The following is a 14846-nucleotide window of genomic DNA, read 5'->3' as shown; positions in this document are numbered from 1 at the left end:
GTCAGTAAAATGCTACTACAACCACATAATTGGCACAGGCAATTTTACATATATGATAGGCTAGCATTGAATTTTTTTTAGAATAGATACTCTAATCTAACCTAACCTAACCTAACTCCCCACAAACCATTTGGATGTTTAATCATCTAATGAAATAAGTTGGCAAGAAGCTTTCCTTTTGGTGATATAATCCCTTAAAACAGCTCAGGCAATTCAACATTGATCGGACTCATGAAGCGAAAAAAAAAATCGCACGATGCTCCGAATATATGAGACAAAACGTAGGTTAATCGTCCTCAAGAGGCAATGTGGTGCGGCTCTTTTGTATACAATCATGTAGCTCCCTCTGGTGGTTCCTTCTAGTCGCCCCAAAACATAATGCCTTCAAAAGTGAGATTAATATTCCTGCTTCTTTGTCAGCTGCCTTAACAGAGAGAGAGAGAGAGAGAGAGACAGAGAGAGTGTGTGTGTGTTTAAGATTTTATTGCTACTGAGAGAGAGAGAGAGGAAGTTAATACTTAATATAATTTCCCCGTCACGTATAATGTCAACACAGGGGAGTCATGTACTTTTCTTCTGGGCCAGTTATCTGCTTTTATTAGTTAGTCTTTCAGGGGTGGAGAGAGAGAGTGATATATACATATAGAGACAGACAGACAAACAAAATCACAAATACCCTGTATAGAAAAACAGAGAGAGACCACGAAACACCCAGAACATAAGAATGGAGGAAAATGCAGCAAACCTATTGGCCCATACTGGGCAGTCCCATTTACACCAAACCCCTATTGCTCATATAAGCATCCAACCTATGTTTGAAGCTATCCAACGTATTCGAGTTAATGATGATATTTAGTAACTTGTTCCATTCATCCAATACTCTGCTTCCAAACCAGTGTTTACCTATTTCACGCCGAAATCAAAATTTGTCTAATTTAAAACCATTGTTACGAGTTCTCTCCTGGTTGGATAGTTTGAGTACCTTTGTAATGTCCCCTTTGCTTAACCCTGACTTTTATTTATGCACCTCTATCATGTCGTCCCTCACTCTACGTCTCTCGAGGGAGTGCAAATTAAGATGCTTTAACCTGTCTCTGTATTCAAGGTTCCTAATGCCTGGGATTAGTCTTGTCATTCTCCTCTGGATTCTTTCCAAGGATTCTATATCCATTCTGTAATACGGTGACCAGAACTGAACTGCGTAATCCAGGTGAGGTATCACAAGCACTAGACATAATTTTAAGATGACCTTGCTAGTCCTGCAACTGACACTCCTTTGTATGAACCCAAGTACTTTAATAGCCTTGTTACGAGCAAAAACACATTGTTTACTTGGCTTAAGATTCCTACTTATCATTACTCTTAAATCTCTCTCGCAGTTGGATTCCACAATGGCATCGTTGTTCATCTGGTAACTGGTTTCCCTGTTTACATCTCCTATACTGAGTACTTTACATTTGTCCACAATGAATTTCATCTGCCATTTTTCCGACCATTCGAAAATTTTTTTTAGATCTTCCTGTACTTTTGCAGAGTCCTCGTCAGATTTAATTACACGTCCTATTTTAGTGTCATCAGCAAATTTACTTATGTTGCTGTCTTTGCCGATATCTATGTCGTTTATGTATATAATAGATAATAATATTCCAATTTCTGAGCCTTGGGGAACTCCACTAGTGACGTTGCTCCAATGCGATTTAGAGTGGTTTATGCTCACTCGATGTTTCCTGTCCCGTAACCACATCAGAAGGGACCTTTATGCTAGGGATGGGGTGCACCTGTCTCAGGATGGGGTGGCAACCCTGGCTGGGTTTCTAGAGGGTGCAGTTCAAAGGATATCGAAGTCTTTAAACTGCTAGGAGAACATATGGGCACGGGGGTGGGGGAGCGGGTAAACAAAGTAAAAGATTACAGGGGAATAGTGTTAGGAATGATGACAAAACTAAATTAAACAGGGAGTTTAAAACTAAATGCGGTAAAGGGAGGACTCAGAACACGACTAACTTAAATGTCTACTACGCGACCAGTAGAAGTATGAGAAACAAAATGGATGATACTTGGGCCTTGGTATGTACCGAAAAAATCGATATAATAGCATTCACTGAAACATGGATCAACCTAAACTCACGTGAGTTGCCTCTCGAATACCAAATTGCGGGTTACAAATTGTTCCATACCGATAGGCAGACCAGGAAAGGAGGCGGAGTAGCACTCTATGTTAGGAATAATCTGAAGTGTGAAATAAATAAGGAAATAAAAACTGAGCGGAATACAGAAACAATTTGGATAGAATTAAGCGACGGTAGGGAAAAATTAATCACAGGAGTAATATATAGACCTCCCAATCTTGATAGAGTCAATGAGCGACTTATCTGGGATGAAATGCGCAGGGCTTCCATACACAACAAAGTCTGTATAGTAGATGACTTTAACCTTGGCCAAATAGATTGGACCGACCTTACGGTTAACTCAGAATCAGAGGATTTTCTCGAGACGATCCAGGACTGTTTCCCAAGTCAACATATAACTGAACCCACAAGGGGTAATAATATACTCGATTTAGTTCCGTCGAACAGAGAAAACCTCATTAGCAATGTCGAGATAGGGAACGAACTTGCAAACAGTGATCACAAAGAAATTCGATTCCAGTTAGATTTTCAGGGCAGACGTAAGAAAAATTCCACTGAAGTACCAGATTTCAGAAGGGCAAACTTTGACAGTTTAAAGAGGCAGCTGAGAGAGGGGGTGTCGCGCTTGGCCGTGAACCTGACAGATGACTCCGACCTAATAACGAGATCTGAGATTGCCGAGTTCCACGACAATTTAAATAATGAGTTACTTAATGCACAAAGGCAGAACATACCATACAAAAAACTAAGATCAGACAACAATGACCCTGAATTGATAAATAATTATTTAAAGAACATCATTGGCCAAAGGAAGGCTATAGGTAGAAGGATAAAGCGTGACGAAATTTACCTCCAGGATTATTATGAGATATTGGCGAGTAGGGTTAAAACCAAGATAAGGAAAGCCAAGAGGAATAATGAGGTAAGGATAGCAAGGGAGGCGAAGACAAACTCCAAAGGATTCTACCAAATGTATCAAACTAAAATACGAGAAAAGATTGGACCAATACGGTCAGATACCGGCGAGCTCACTGATAACGACGGAAAAATGAGCAATAATTTGAATAAATATTTTTCAACAGTTTTCACCACTGAAAATTTAAACATGATACCCGAGGCACCGACTCTATTCAGAGATAGTGAAGAAAACAAATTAAGCGAGATAGTAGTGACTAGTAACGATGTTAGTAAGCAAATAGACAAACTAAAGCCTCATAAGTCACCTGGTCCCGATGCGATATTTGCCAGAGTATTAAAGGAATGTAAGGAAGAGCCTAGTACGCCCTTAGCAAAGTTGTTTAACATGACCTTAAAAACTGGTGTAGTACCAGAATCCTGGAGGATAGTGAATGTAATACCGATTTTTAAGAAGGGGGATAGCTCACTATCCTCTAACTACCGCTCAGTCAGTCAAACATCAATACAGTAGTAGGAAAATTACTGGAAGCAATCATTTCAAACTCTATACGAAATCACCTGGAGAAGCATCGATTGATCAATGATTCCCAGCATGGCTTCACAAGTGGACGTTCTTGTCTAACTAATCTATTAACATTCTTTTCATCAGTTTTCGAATCGGTGGACGAGAGGCACAATTATTATGTGGTATATCTCGACTTTAGCAAAGCCTTCGACAGAGTCGCCCACGAAAGACTAATTAGAAAGGTAGAAGCACATGGCATCAGAGGTAACATCCTTAAATGGATTAGGGCACTAAGTCCCATTGGAGCAACGTCACAAGTGAAGTTCCCCAAGGCTCAGTACTTGAACCATTATTATCTATTATATACATAAACGACATAGATATCGGTATAGACAGCAACATAAGAAAATTTGCTGATGACACTAAAATAGGACATGTTATTAAATCTGACGAGGACTCTGCAAAACTACAGGAAGATCTAAAAAAAAAATTTCGAATGGTCGGAAAAATGGCAGATGAAATTCATTGTGGACAAATGTAAAGTACTCAGTATAGGAGATGTAAACAGGGAAACCAGTTACCAGATGAACAGCTATGCCATTGTGGAATCCGACTGTGAGAGAGATTTAAGAGTAATGATAAGTAGGAATCTTAAGCCAAGTAAACAATGTGTTTTTGCTCGTAACAAGGCTAATAAAGTACTTGGGTTCATACAAAGGAGTGTTAGTTACAAGACTAGCGAGGTCATCCTAAAACTGTATTTTGCGCTTGTGATACCACACCTGGATTACGCAGTTCAGTTCTGGTCACAGAATTACAGGATGGATATAGAATCATTGGAAAGAATTCAGAGGAGAATGACAAGACTAATCCCGGGCATTAGGAACCTTGAGTATAGAGACAGGTTAAAGCATCTTAATTTGCACTCCCTTGAGAGACGTAGAGCAAGGGGCGACCTGTTAGAGGAGTACAAGTGGAAGTCAGGGCTAAAAAAGGGGACATTACAAAGGTACTCAAACTATCCAATCAGGAGCGGACTCGTAACAATGGTTTTAAATTAGACAAATTTAGATATAGGAGTGAAATAGGTAAACACTTGTTTGAAAACAGAGTAGTGGATGTATGGAACAAGTTACCAAATATCATCATTAACTCGAATACATAGGTTGGATGCTTATATGAGCAATAGGGGTTGGGTGTAAACGGGACTGCCCAGTATGGGCCAATAGGCCCGCTGCAGTTTCCTACATTCCTATGTTCTTATAATTGTGCCCCTCACCCACCGATTCGAAAACTGCTGAAAGAATGTTAATAGATTAGTTAGACATGAATGCCCGCTTGTGAAGCCATGTTGGGAATCATTGATCAACTTGTGCTTCTCCAGGTGGTTTCGAATAGAGTTTGAAATAATTGATTCTCGTAATTTGCCTACTTTTGATGTTAGACGTGGGGTTAATCACCCTGGCACGCCCTGCTGATGTTTGGTTAAGGTAGGTAGGGTTAATTTAGTTTAGCTTAGGTTTAGGTTAGGTAAAGTAAAAAAAAAGATAAGTTAGGTTAGGTTAGGTAAGGTTAGGTTAGGAAGAGCATAATATTTTTCTATCTCTGTGCAATGGGAAATAGAAGGGGGTGTGTGAGAAAAAAAACACTTGGCGTTATAGAGAGGGAGAAGGGAAACAAAAAGAAATTAATAAAATGAAAGAGGAAGAAGGGAGAGGGACAGAGAGGGAGATTCTATCCCCATCTCATAACAATTGATGGCTCAGGACTCCCCACTCAATCCAAGAGAAAGAAAAATAAACACAGAGACAAGGAGAGATTGTCGCAAAAGAAAGAGACATAATCAAAGAGAATAAAATACAAAGACAAAGACACAAACAAAGATAAACGCAAACATAGAATCAGATAGACAGGCAAACTATATTCCCATCTCAAAACGTTTGATGGCTCTATAAACCTTTCTGTGTTAAGGAGGTAGACAGAGACACACAAGCAGATATAGAGAGACCTCACTGTCCTAAGGAAAACACACACACCCACACACACACGCACACACACACACACACACACACACACACATGTAGGGTAAGGACGTGTGTAGTCGGCGCTGCTCGCTAACGCAGCCGTGGTCTCTTGACCATGGAGACAGCTGCTTGCCCGGTCTGTCGGGCCCTCCCCTCCCCCATCTTCTCATTCCCATCAGGATTTATCAACATCCTCACACCAACAGTACAGTGCAAAGATCGACGATCAACCCACAAGTGATATACAAAAGTGGCAATTTCAACTCGAAGGAAAAGCACAAAAACACAGCAATACTGAGTGTGGCTGGATCTGACCTAACCTGACCTGACCTCACGGCTTCACCTGATCTAAGCTGAAGGATGGAGCACACCTGCATTGCCCCACGCTACTGTCCTGACCACGTGGCCACACACCTGCCCAACCGCATCCAGCCCATACGAGCACGAACTGATTGCTATAAGAACAGCCCAGTCCCAACCATTGTAAAAATTATCAACACCTAATTATTATACATCATATTTGTATCACTTATGTTACTTGTATATCATTAGGAACCTTGAGTATAGAGAAATAAGAACATAAGAACATAAGAATGGAGGAAACTGCAGCGGGCCTATTGGCCCATACTGGGCAGTCCCGTTTACACCCAACCCCTATTGCTCATATGAGCATCCAACCTATGTTTGAAGCAATTCAGCGTATTCGAGTTAATGATGATATTTGGTAACTTGTTCCATTCGTCCACTACTCTGTTTCCAAACCAGTGTTTACCTATTTCACGCCTAAATCTAAATTTGTCTAATTTAAAACCATTGTTACTGGTTCGCTCCTGGTTGGATAGTTTGAGTACCTTTGTAATGTCCCCTTTGTTTAACCCTGAATTTCATTTATACACCTCTATCATGTCGCCCCTCACTCTACGTCTCTCGAGGGAGTGCAAATTAAGATGCTTTAACCTGTCTCTGTATTCAAGGTTCCTAATGCCTGGGATTAGTCTTGTCATTCTCCTCTGGATTCTTTCCAATGATTCTATATCCATTCTGTAATACAGTGACCAGAACTGAACAGCGAAATCCAGGTGAGGTCTCACAGCACTAGATATAATTTTAAGATGACCTCGCTAGTCTTGTAACTAACACTCCTTTGTATGAACCCAAGTACTTTATTAGCCTTGTTTCGAGCAAAAACACATTGTTTACTTGGCTTAAGATTCGTACTTTTCATTACTCCTAAATCTCTCTCGCAGTTGGATTCCACAATGGCATCGTTGTTCATCTGGTAACTGGTTTCCCTGTTTACATCTCCTATACTGAGTACTTTACATATTTTTACTATATTGTTTGTATATATATATATATATATATATATATATATATATATATATATATATATATATATATATATATATATATATATATATATATATATATATATATATATATATATATATATATATATATATGACAGATGGATAAAAAAAAGTGTAATATAAATCTATGCTTATCACAGACACATACGATTATGACAAAAATGCATGACTAGCAAACATACATGACACACCTACATGCCAGATAAGTATTCATGACAAACAGGATAAACAGACATACTGTATATGGCAGACAGACAGACACACTAGAGCGTCACTTGAGCCACTGTCGTGATTCTCAGCAGCTTCCCCGTCAGACAGTGATTGGCTGATGACTCGCTTCCTCTAGCCTTGACACACACACACACACACACACACACACACACACACACACACACGCGTACATGGGAGGAATGAATACTGTAGACGCATGTAAAAGAATTTCCCAGAGTTTAGTAACTCCCTTAGTGTAAGTGAGATAATTTTTTTCTTCTATTTTCTACATCGTCTTGAGGGAGACAGACAGACAGACAGACACAGAGGGACAAACGGAGAGAGAGATAGAGAGAGTAAAGGAGAAAGCGAGAAAAAGAGAGAGAAAGAGAAAAGGAGATAATAGAACGAGAGAAGGAGAATGATAAAGAGAGAGAGGGGGAGAAAGGAAGAAAGAGAGTGAGAACGAAAAGGAAGGGAGCATAAGAAAAGGAAAGTGAGAGGAAGATGGGGACAGAAACAGAGAGAGAAAGATAAGTAGAATGGTTAAGAAAAATATGTAAATTTGACTACATCAATATATAGAGAAAGAGAGAGGAAAAGAAACAGATACAAAGAGAAATAAATAGAGAAAAAATCGATTAAAAACAAAGTGGGAAAAACACAGGAAGACACAGAGACACACAGACAAACATGAGATAGACAGAGACACAGATAGACAGAAGTATGTACTAGAGTAGCATTAACTATTAATATCCTGTAGCGGGTGACTCTGTGACCCCGTGATGGACCAAGGGCCCATTAGCACTAAGGAAAAGGGCCCATTAGGAATAGTGCCCGTTAAGACTGGGGCCCGTTAAGGCTAGGGCTCATTATGATTGGGCACATTATGACTAGGGCACATTAGAGCAGAGACACTTTAGCACCGAGGTCAATTAAAACTAGGGCCCATTAGGACTGGAACATCTTAAGACTGGTGCCCAATAGCACTGGGTACCATAAGACTTACAGTAAGCCCATTAGAATGAAGTCCCATTAGGACTGTTGCCTTTTTTGGAGTGGGACACATTAAACCTGGGACCCAATCGGTCTGGGACATCTGAGAAATGGTACACTACCTACTGGACATGGAGCGGGACCAATTAGGACTGAGACTTAATTATTCAGCCACTCCCCCTTCTCCACTAGCGTTACCTTCTATTCTCATCACACGTCGCACGGCACATAAGACCATAAGTTATAACACGTGATAATCATTGTCAAATATTTCCACGTTCTTGTGTTCGTAACATTTGCTCTTTACATTTAGAGTATTATTTCCTTGTTTTATCTCAATTTCCTTCATTCTTAATTTATTTCTGTCTTGCTCGTCTCTCCTGTTCTCCTTTTTATATTGCTCTTATTTGTATATTTGTATATTTTATCTTTCGTTCGCTTCTTAGTTTACTTGTTTGTCTGCATGTCTGTTCTCTTTCACTCTCAGTTGTACTTACATCTTAAACATACCCCTACTCTCTCTCTCTCTCTCTCTCTCTCTCTCTCTCTCTCTCTCTCTCTCTTAAATAAACTCATACAGTAGAGGTACTCACATCCTGAAGACACCCTTGGAGAAGTCTGATGGTACTTGTGTCAGCGGTGAGCCCCAGCAGCTACACTCGACCTCCGGCGTGACGGCGTCTGTGTCCCAGCACCCACATCCAGACTCACTGTGGGAGACGAGGCTCTGGTGAGACTGTGGCTGTGAGTGTGGTGAGAGTGTGCTGATTGCTGTGGTGTGGTGAGGGCGTGATGATTGCTGTGGTGTTATGAGGGAGTGATGATTGATGTCGTGTGGTGAGGGTGTGGTTGTGAGGATGGAATGGTGAAGATAGTAATGATAACGATGATGGTGGAAATAATAATAATAATAATAATAATAATAATAATAATAATAATAATAATAATAATAATAATAATAATAATAATAATAATAATGAATTATAATAATAAAATGTGGCTGATATTTTTGTTAGTTTCTGACTGGCTATAGACGATCATGTAGATCGTTATAATACATATAAAATAATAGTTTCATTTAAAATCTAACCTAACCTAACCTAAACTAACCTAACCTAACCTTCCTAAGCTGTAAACAACGTCTCAAATTAAAGCTTAATCAGCGATTATTCCGGTCTCAACCACACACACCCACATACACACAGTAATGTTTCCAGCCAGCATCTGATAGACCAAGAATCACCGGCTTATGTAACTTCGAGTGTTCCTAGAAATTAGTGCCAGGTGCTACCGCCTATAATAATTCCCATGTTATATCTAATTTTATTTTTTATCTTGTTCTTCATCTTTTGGTGTCATTTTAATTTAATTTAATATAATTTTATTTTATTTATTTATTTTATTTTAAATTATTATTATTATTATTATTATTATTATTATTATTATTATTATTATAATTATTATTATTATTATTTTAATTATTCGTAGCAGTAGTAATAATAAACCGATAAGGGCAAATGGTTTCAGTCTTAACAAACAAAAATTTACAGATGCCATTGCTCTAAGGTATGGTAGTCCAGTAGAAGGTTTGCCCTCTCAATGAGTGTGTGGCTCTTCCTATGACGTCAATCATGTCATGGTGTGCAATAAAGTGCAAGAGAGAGGGCTTCATTGCATGAGGCATGACGAAGTAAGGGATCTCACTGCAAATATGTTGAAGGAAATATGGCATGATGTCAGGGTAGAACCGACCCTCCTTCCCTTGGACGGTGAGAATTTCCAAAATAGAACTTCAAGCACATCCAACGAAGCCCGTGTTGATGTCAGTGCTCGAGGATTCTGGACACGGGGACAGTGAGCCTTCTTCGACATCAGGATTTTTTATCCCATGGCCGCATGTCACCGTAACTTAGCTCGCGATGCTGCACACAGGAGGAACGAGAACGACAAGATAAGGGCATTTGGGGATAAAATTCAGAACGTTGATCAAGGCAGCTTCACTCCTCTGGTGTTCACAACCTCTGGTGGGATGGGACCAAGTACGAGATTCTTCTACGCCAGAATCGCGGAGGTGCTATCCGAACAGAAACAGCAGCCCAGAAGTTATATTTCAGCGTGGATGAGATGTCGACTGTCCTTCTCTCTCCTTAGGTCTGCTTTGTTCTGCCTCAGGGGAACGAGAGCATCGGCCCCAAAGCCTATAACAGTTGCAGATATTGACTACGAGGCAACAGTCACTGAATGCCACATAGATCTGTTAGTCAACTATCTGAACACAGCTAGGATAGCTACTTATGTATTAGGATATTTAATTTTAAGGTAATAAAATGGCGGCGAAGGTGTGGCTACTGGGGGAGGCTGGAGGCATTCACCCATAGAGTCAAGCATCGCAAGAACTACCTGTTGCGCACTATGCCTGATATCGGACCCCTCTTCCACCCTCTGGAAGAAGCTATCAGCGTCAATTTCATTCCAAAAACAGTGAAACACCATCACTTAACCCCAGCAGAAAGATCACTCCTTGCACTACCACCGACACTGGGAGGAATGAGATTGACCAATCCATAGGAGATTGCTGCTACCGAACATCAAAACTCAGTTAAGCTCACGGCAGCCCTCACTGACCACATAATAGTTCAGAACGCAACAGGTGAGGTGGATACCAGTGAAGTAAACAAGATTCGAAGGTCCATTACGACAGAACGAGAGCACGGCCATGAATCGGCTGCTTGTCCAATTAACCAGTCCGTTCACATATATTTATATTTTGGTTTTAAGTAACGAAACCCAAACGGTAGTTCCTTTGTTTTATTATAAAAGGTTGTATATATAATTCCTGAGTGTATATCAACCGTAAGTCTCACTGTCTAGGAGTGAATGAGAAGGGGACGGCGTTTATGTATTATAAACGTTAGGTCACGTCCTTACGATATAAGTTGATGTGAGCGACTGACTGTGACGGCCTCGCAGTGCGGGTTTACAGAAATGCTGAGCTATGGGTCTCGCCCTCTTGGGAGAGTTGCCCGCTCACGTGTCCGACTCATGTCTTACTCATAGACAGTGGAAAGTTACAGGGGGTGAATCTGAATATAATCTCAGATGTATTGACCCATTTATATAATATGTTCTGTTGATGAGACAGGGGCCTATTACATCGCTCGGTCACCTACCAGCCGAGCTCCGTGAGGCGTAAATAACTCACAGAGTACAGTACATCCTAGACAACCCTAACCATGTTATAAACAGATATGTAGACACTAAGCTGGGGAATCTATTACTGTAGGGTTGTTTGCTACTACAGGGGACCTAGACTTTAGTGTCGTACGGCTTAGTATGTTATGAACAATGTTGAATTTGGGTGATACTGCCCTAAAATAACAGAACAGGAACATAATTGCCAGTATTAACAAAATAGAGGGAATTGTAAGACTTGGTAGTGCAAATTCCCGTGACAGGTAAAATGGCAAGTTATTATTCAAATCAGCAAAATGTGTCTCGTTCAAGAAAGCTAAAACTTTTAATTTCTCTGATACTATTTGAATATCCTTGATAGTAAAATTCATTATAGGAAGTGGAATTAAAGCAGACTTGAATTTTCGATTTAACGCAAAATGCTGATGAGTAAGCAAGGTCCGTAACGTACTACAAGTGATTTCACAGTAATCCGGAGCCTTGTAATGCCCTTTCACAACTAGCTGCTTAACACCATTTTGGCATTTTAAAATTACAGTAGTGAGATTTGGAAAGAACAAATACTGCACATTGTGAAGGTGAGCATGGAACACAGTCTTTAGACCAACTGGCCTATAACTGCATTGCACTAACGCTGTGCGTACATTTGGTTGTATGACTGCCAATTCACATATTCCCTCTGCAGCAGGAATAAATGCAAACATGTAGGCTGGACATACGTGTAGGTGTAGATAAGACGACTTACACCGTGACAGTACCTCAGAATCCTCTATTGATAGCAACGAATATTCTTCATCTACTAAGAAAAGTTCTTTAGGCCTATCTAGGGTATACAGTGTGTCGTTCACAAACCAGGGGAAGGGTTCTAAATGCCATGCATTAAACTCATGTTGCCCTCGCATAGGAATGTGGATCAGAATTGCATTGTGCGTGAGGGTTGACTCCAACAGTGGGTAATAATATTGAACCTCATTGTCATTGAAAATCGGAGTTAAATGATACTGCAACTTGGCTATTTTTAAAGCTTCAAGAAGCGTCTGCACAGGCACAAGCTTCGCGTCCACACGTCCTATCCCGGCATCTACAATGCTGTCTATTAGTTCATTTTTAGAGGTTACAATTTTATGAACTGAAATTTCCGCAGCATGCAAATATTCTGTGAAATAAAGGAGCCATTCTAACGTCGGGATTGCTTTCTGTAACCTAGTAACAATCCTCGAAACTTGGTTAGACTCCATTATGATTGCATTAACCTTTGATGCTAGAGCAGTAATCGCGTGAAAGGTTTGAGAAATAACACGATTCTGATGAGATACAGCCTGAACGACAACGTTCGTGAAACTATTGTCGAATTCATCGAAGCTGTGCTGAGACCATGAAGGATGTCCAATGCTGATTGTAGTTGGCCGTCGACGTTTTCCATCTGACGCGAAAGTACGAGTTAACTTCTACTCGCAGAACGTAGTTTCATACAATAGTCATTTGGGACATTTTGCTTCTGAACAGTCTGTAAGGATGTATCAATCACGTCATCATCAACTGGAGGTACATTTATCTGGGTCTTCTTCAGACGATCCGCGTGCACGACATCTGCGATCTGTGCATTAGGCTTCCAAATTTTGAATTTGTTGCCTGCTTCTTTTGAGATTATGCGGAATGGACCAGAAAATTTTGCCGAAAGTTTGGAGTTCCTTTCAGGTTCTCTTAACATAACAGCGTCCCCAACGTTTAATGCGACAGGTTTAGCATGTTTATGTTGCTTGATGATCATTTCGGCGCATGACGCCGCTAGCTGTGATCGTACTTGGTTATGAATTTCTGTAAAGACATGAATTTGTTTTGCTCCAAAATCATCCGTATTATATACCGGGTATGGCGCCTCTGTAAGGATGTCGTAAGGCAGACGTTTATCTGTACCATAGACAATATAGTAGGGTGTTTTGCCCGTAGAGCTATTAACTGACCCATTTATCGACGCTGCAATCTGCTGTAACCAATCCTCCCATGCGTATTGAAAACCACTGACAATTGGTCGCAGTATTTCTAGGATTTTACGATTGGTTCTTTCAACAAGGCTATTAGCCTGTGGATGATAAGCTGTCACAAAAGTTTGTTTAATTCCATATTTTGCACATATATGCTCTATTAGCTCATTCTTGAACTCTGTTCCATTGTCAGAGAGTAGAACTTTAGGCGTAGTATATGGACATATGAGATTCATCACTAATGCATAGGCTACTGCTTCGGCCGTTTTGCTTTTTAGTGGGACCAAGAACACCAACCTGGAAAAATTATCCACACACACTAAGACGTATCCTGATCCCTGATGACTCATTGGGAGTTGTAACAAGTCAATAGCGACTGTGTCAAACGGACGGTCTGGTGTAGGATATTGTAGAATCGGGGCAGGTGATCCTGTTGATCCTTTATGTTGAGCAAATGCCAAACAATTAGCTATGTGTAATTCTATGTCTTTCTTCATAGTGTTCCAGAAATACTTCTTTCGTAAATCCGCCAAGCATTTATCACGACCTTGGTGACCTGCTTGTGGGACATCGTGGAACAATGTCATTACTGCTTTGCGCAACGTGTCAGGTACGACTATTTGAGACACATTACCCTCAGGAGATTTTCGCGTCCTATTGAGTATGTTATGTCGTAATTCAAACTGACTTAAGGGAAGAAATAACTTGGGGAGTTTAACATCCTCACCCGATTCGAGAGCGAAAATAACAGCTGACCAATATGGGTCGCGTCTTTGCTCATCTTCCAGTTGCGAAAGAGTGAATGTTGATACAGGCATAACTGGTGCTACATTTCTTGACAGAGCGTCGGCGACAACATTCGCCCTCCCAGGTAAATACCTAAATTCGGGGTCAAACTCTTGAATTGTCAGATACCAGCGTGCTAATCTGCCTGATAAGTTTCTGCCATGGAACACTTCGGTGACTGCCGCATGATCAGTAAAAACAGTTATCTTGTAGCCAAAGATAATGTCTTTGAACTTCTTAAGTGCCCACACAACGGCTAACGTTTCTAAATGCGTCACCGAATAACGTGTTTCAGCATCGATTAGTTTGCGATTTGCAAACGCTATCACTCTAAACTTCCTACGCGTATCCTCTTGCATGAGCACTGCTCCGACTCCAATTCCGGAAGCGTCAGTACAGAGAGTGAAAGGTTGAGTGTAGTCTGGGAATGCTAGAACCGGGGCATTGGTTAGCGCTGTCTTCAATGCCGTAAAACTTTCTTCGTGTTCAGCATCCCATATAAACATTGCATCTTTTTTGAGCAACCTCGTTAGGGGCGATGCTAATGTTGCATTGTCCTTGATAAAGGAACGATAATAACCAGATAATCCGAGAAAGCTACGCACATGATCATTTGAGGTAGGACGCGGGAACTGAGATACAGCTTTGACTTTATCATTAACTGTATGTATGCCCTCACCGTCAACTACGTGACCAAGGAAATGGATTCTGGATTTTAAAAACTCGCACTT

At 40.5% G+C, this 14846-nt stretch overlaps 1 protein-coding gene across 1 annotated transcript in view; it reads right to left on the bottom strand.

The window, feature by feature from the left end:
• Positions 1-14846, bottom strand: part of LOC121853921 — a 176975-nt gene that overhangs the window by 127608 nt on the left and 34521 nt on the right. Inside the window, 1 exon segment of the mRNA XM_042348323.1 lies at positions 8746-8862. Coding sequence (XP_042204257.1) covers positions 8746-8862 — 117 coding nt within the window.

This window comes from Homarus americanus, unplaced genomic scaffold, assembly GCF_018991925.1.
Source record: "Homarus americanus isolate GMGI-L3 unplaced genomic scaffold, GMGI_Hamer_2.0 scaffold18703, whole genome shotgun sequence".
In the NCBI taxonomy this organism is placed as follows: Eukaryota; Metazoa; Arthropoda; class Malacostraca; order Decapoda; family Nephropidae; genus Homarus; species Homarus americanus.
This window is presented reverse-complemented; position numbering and strand designations above follow the sequence as displayed.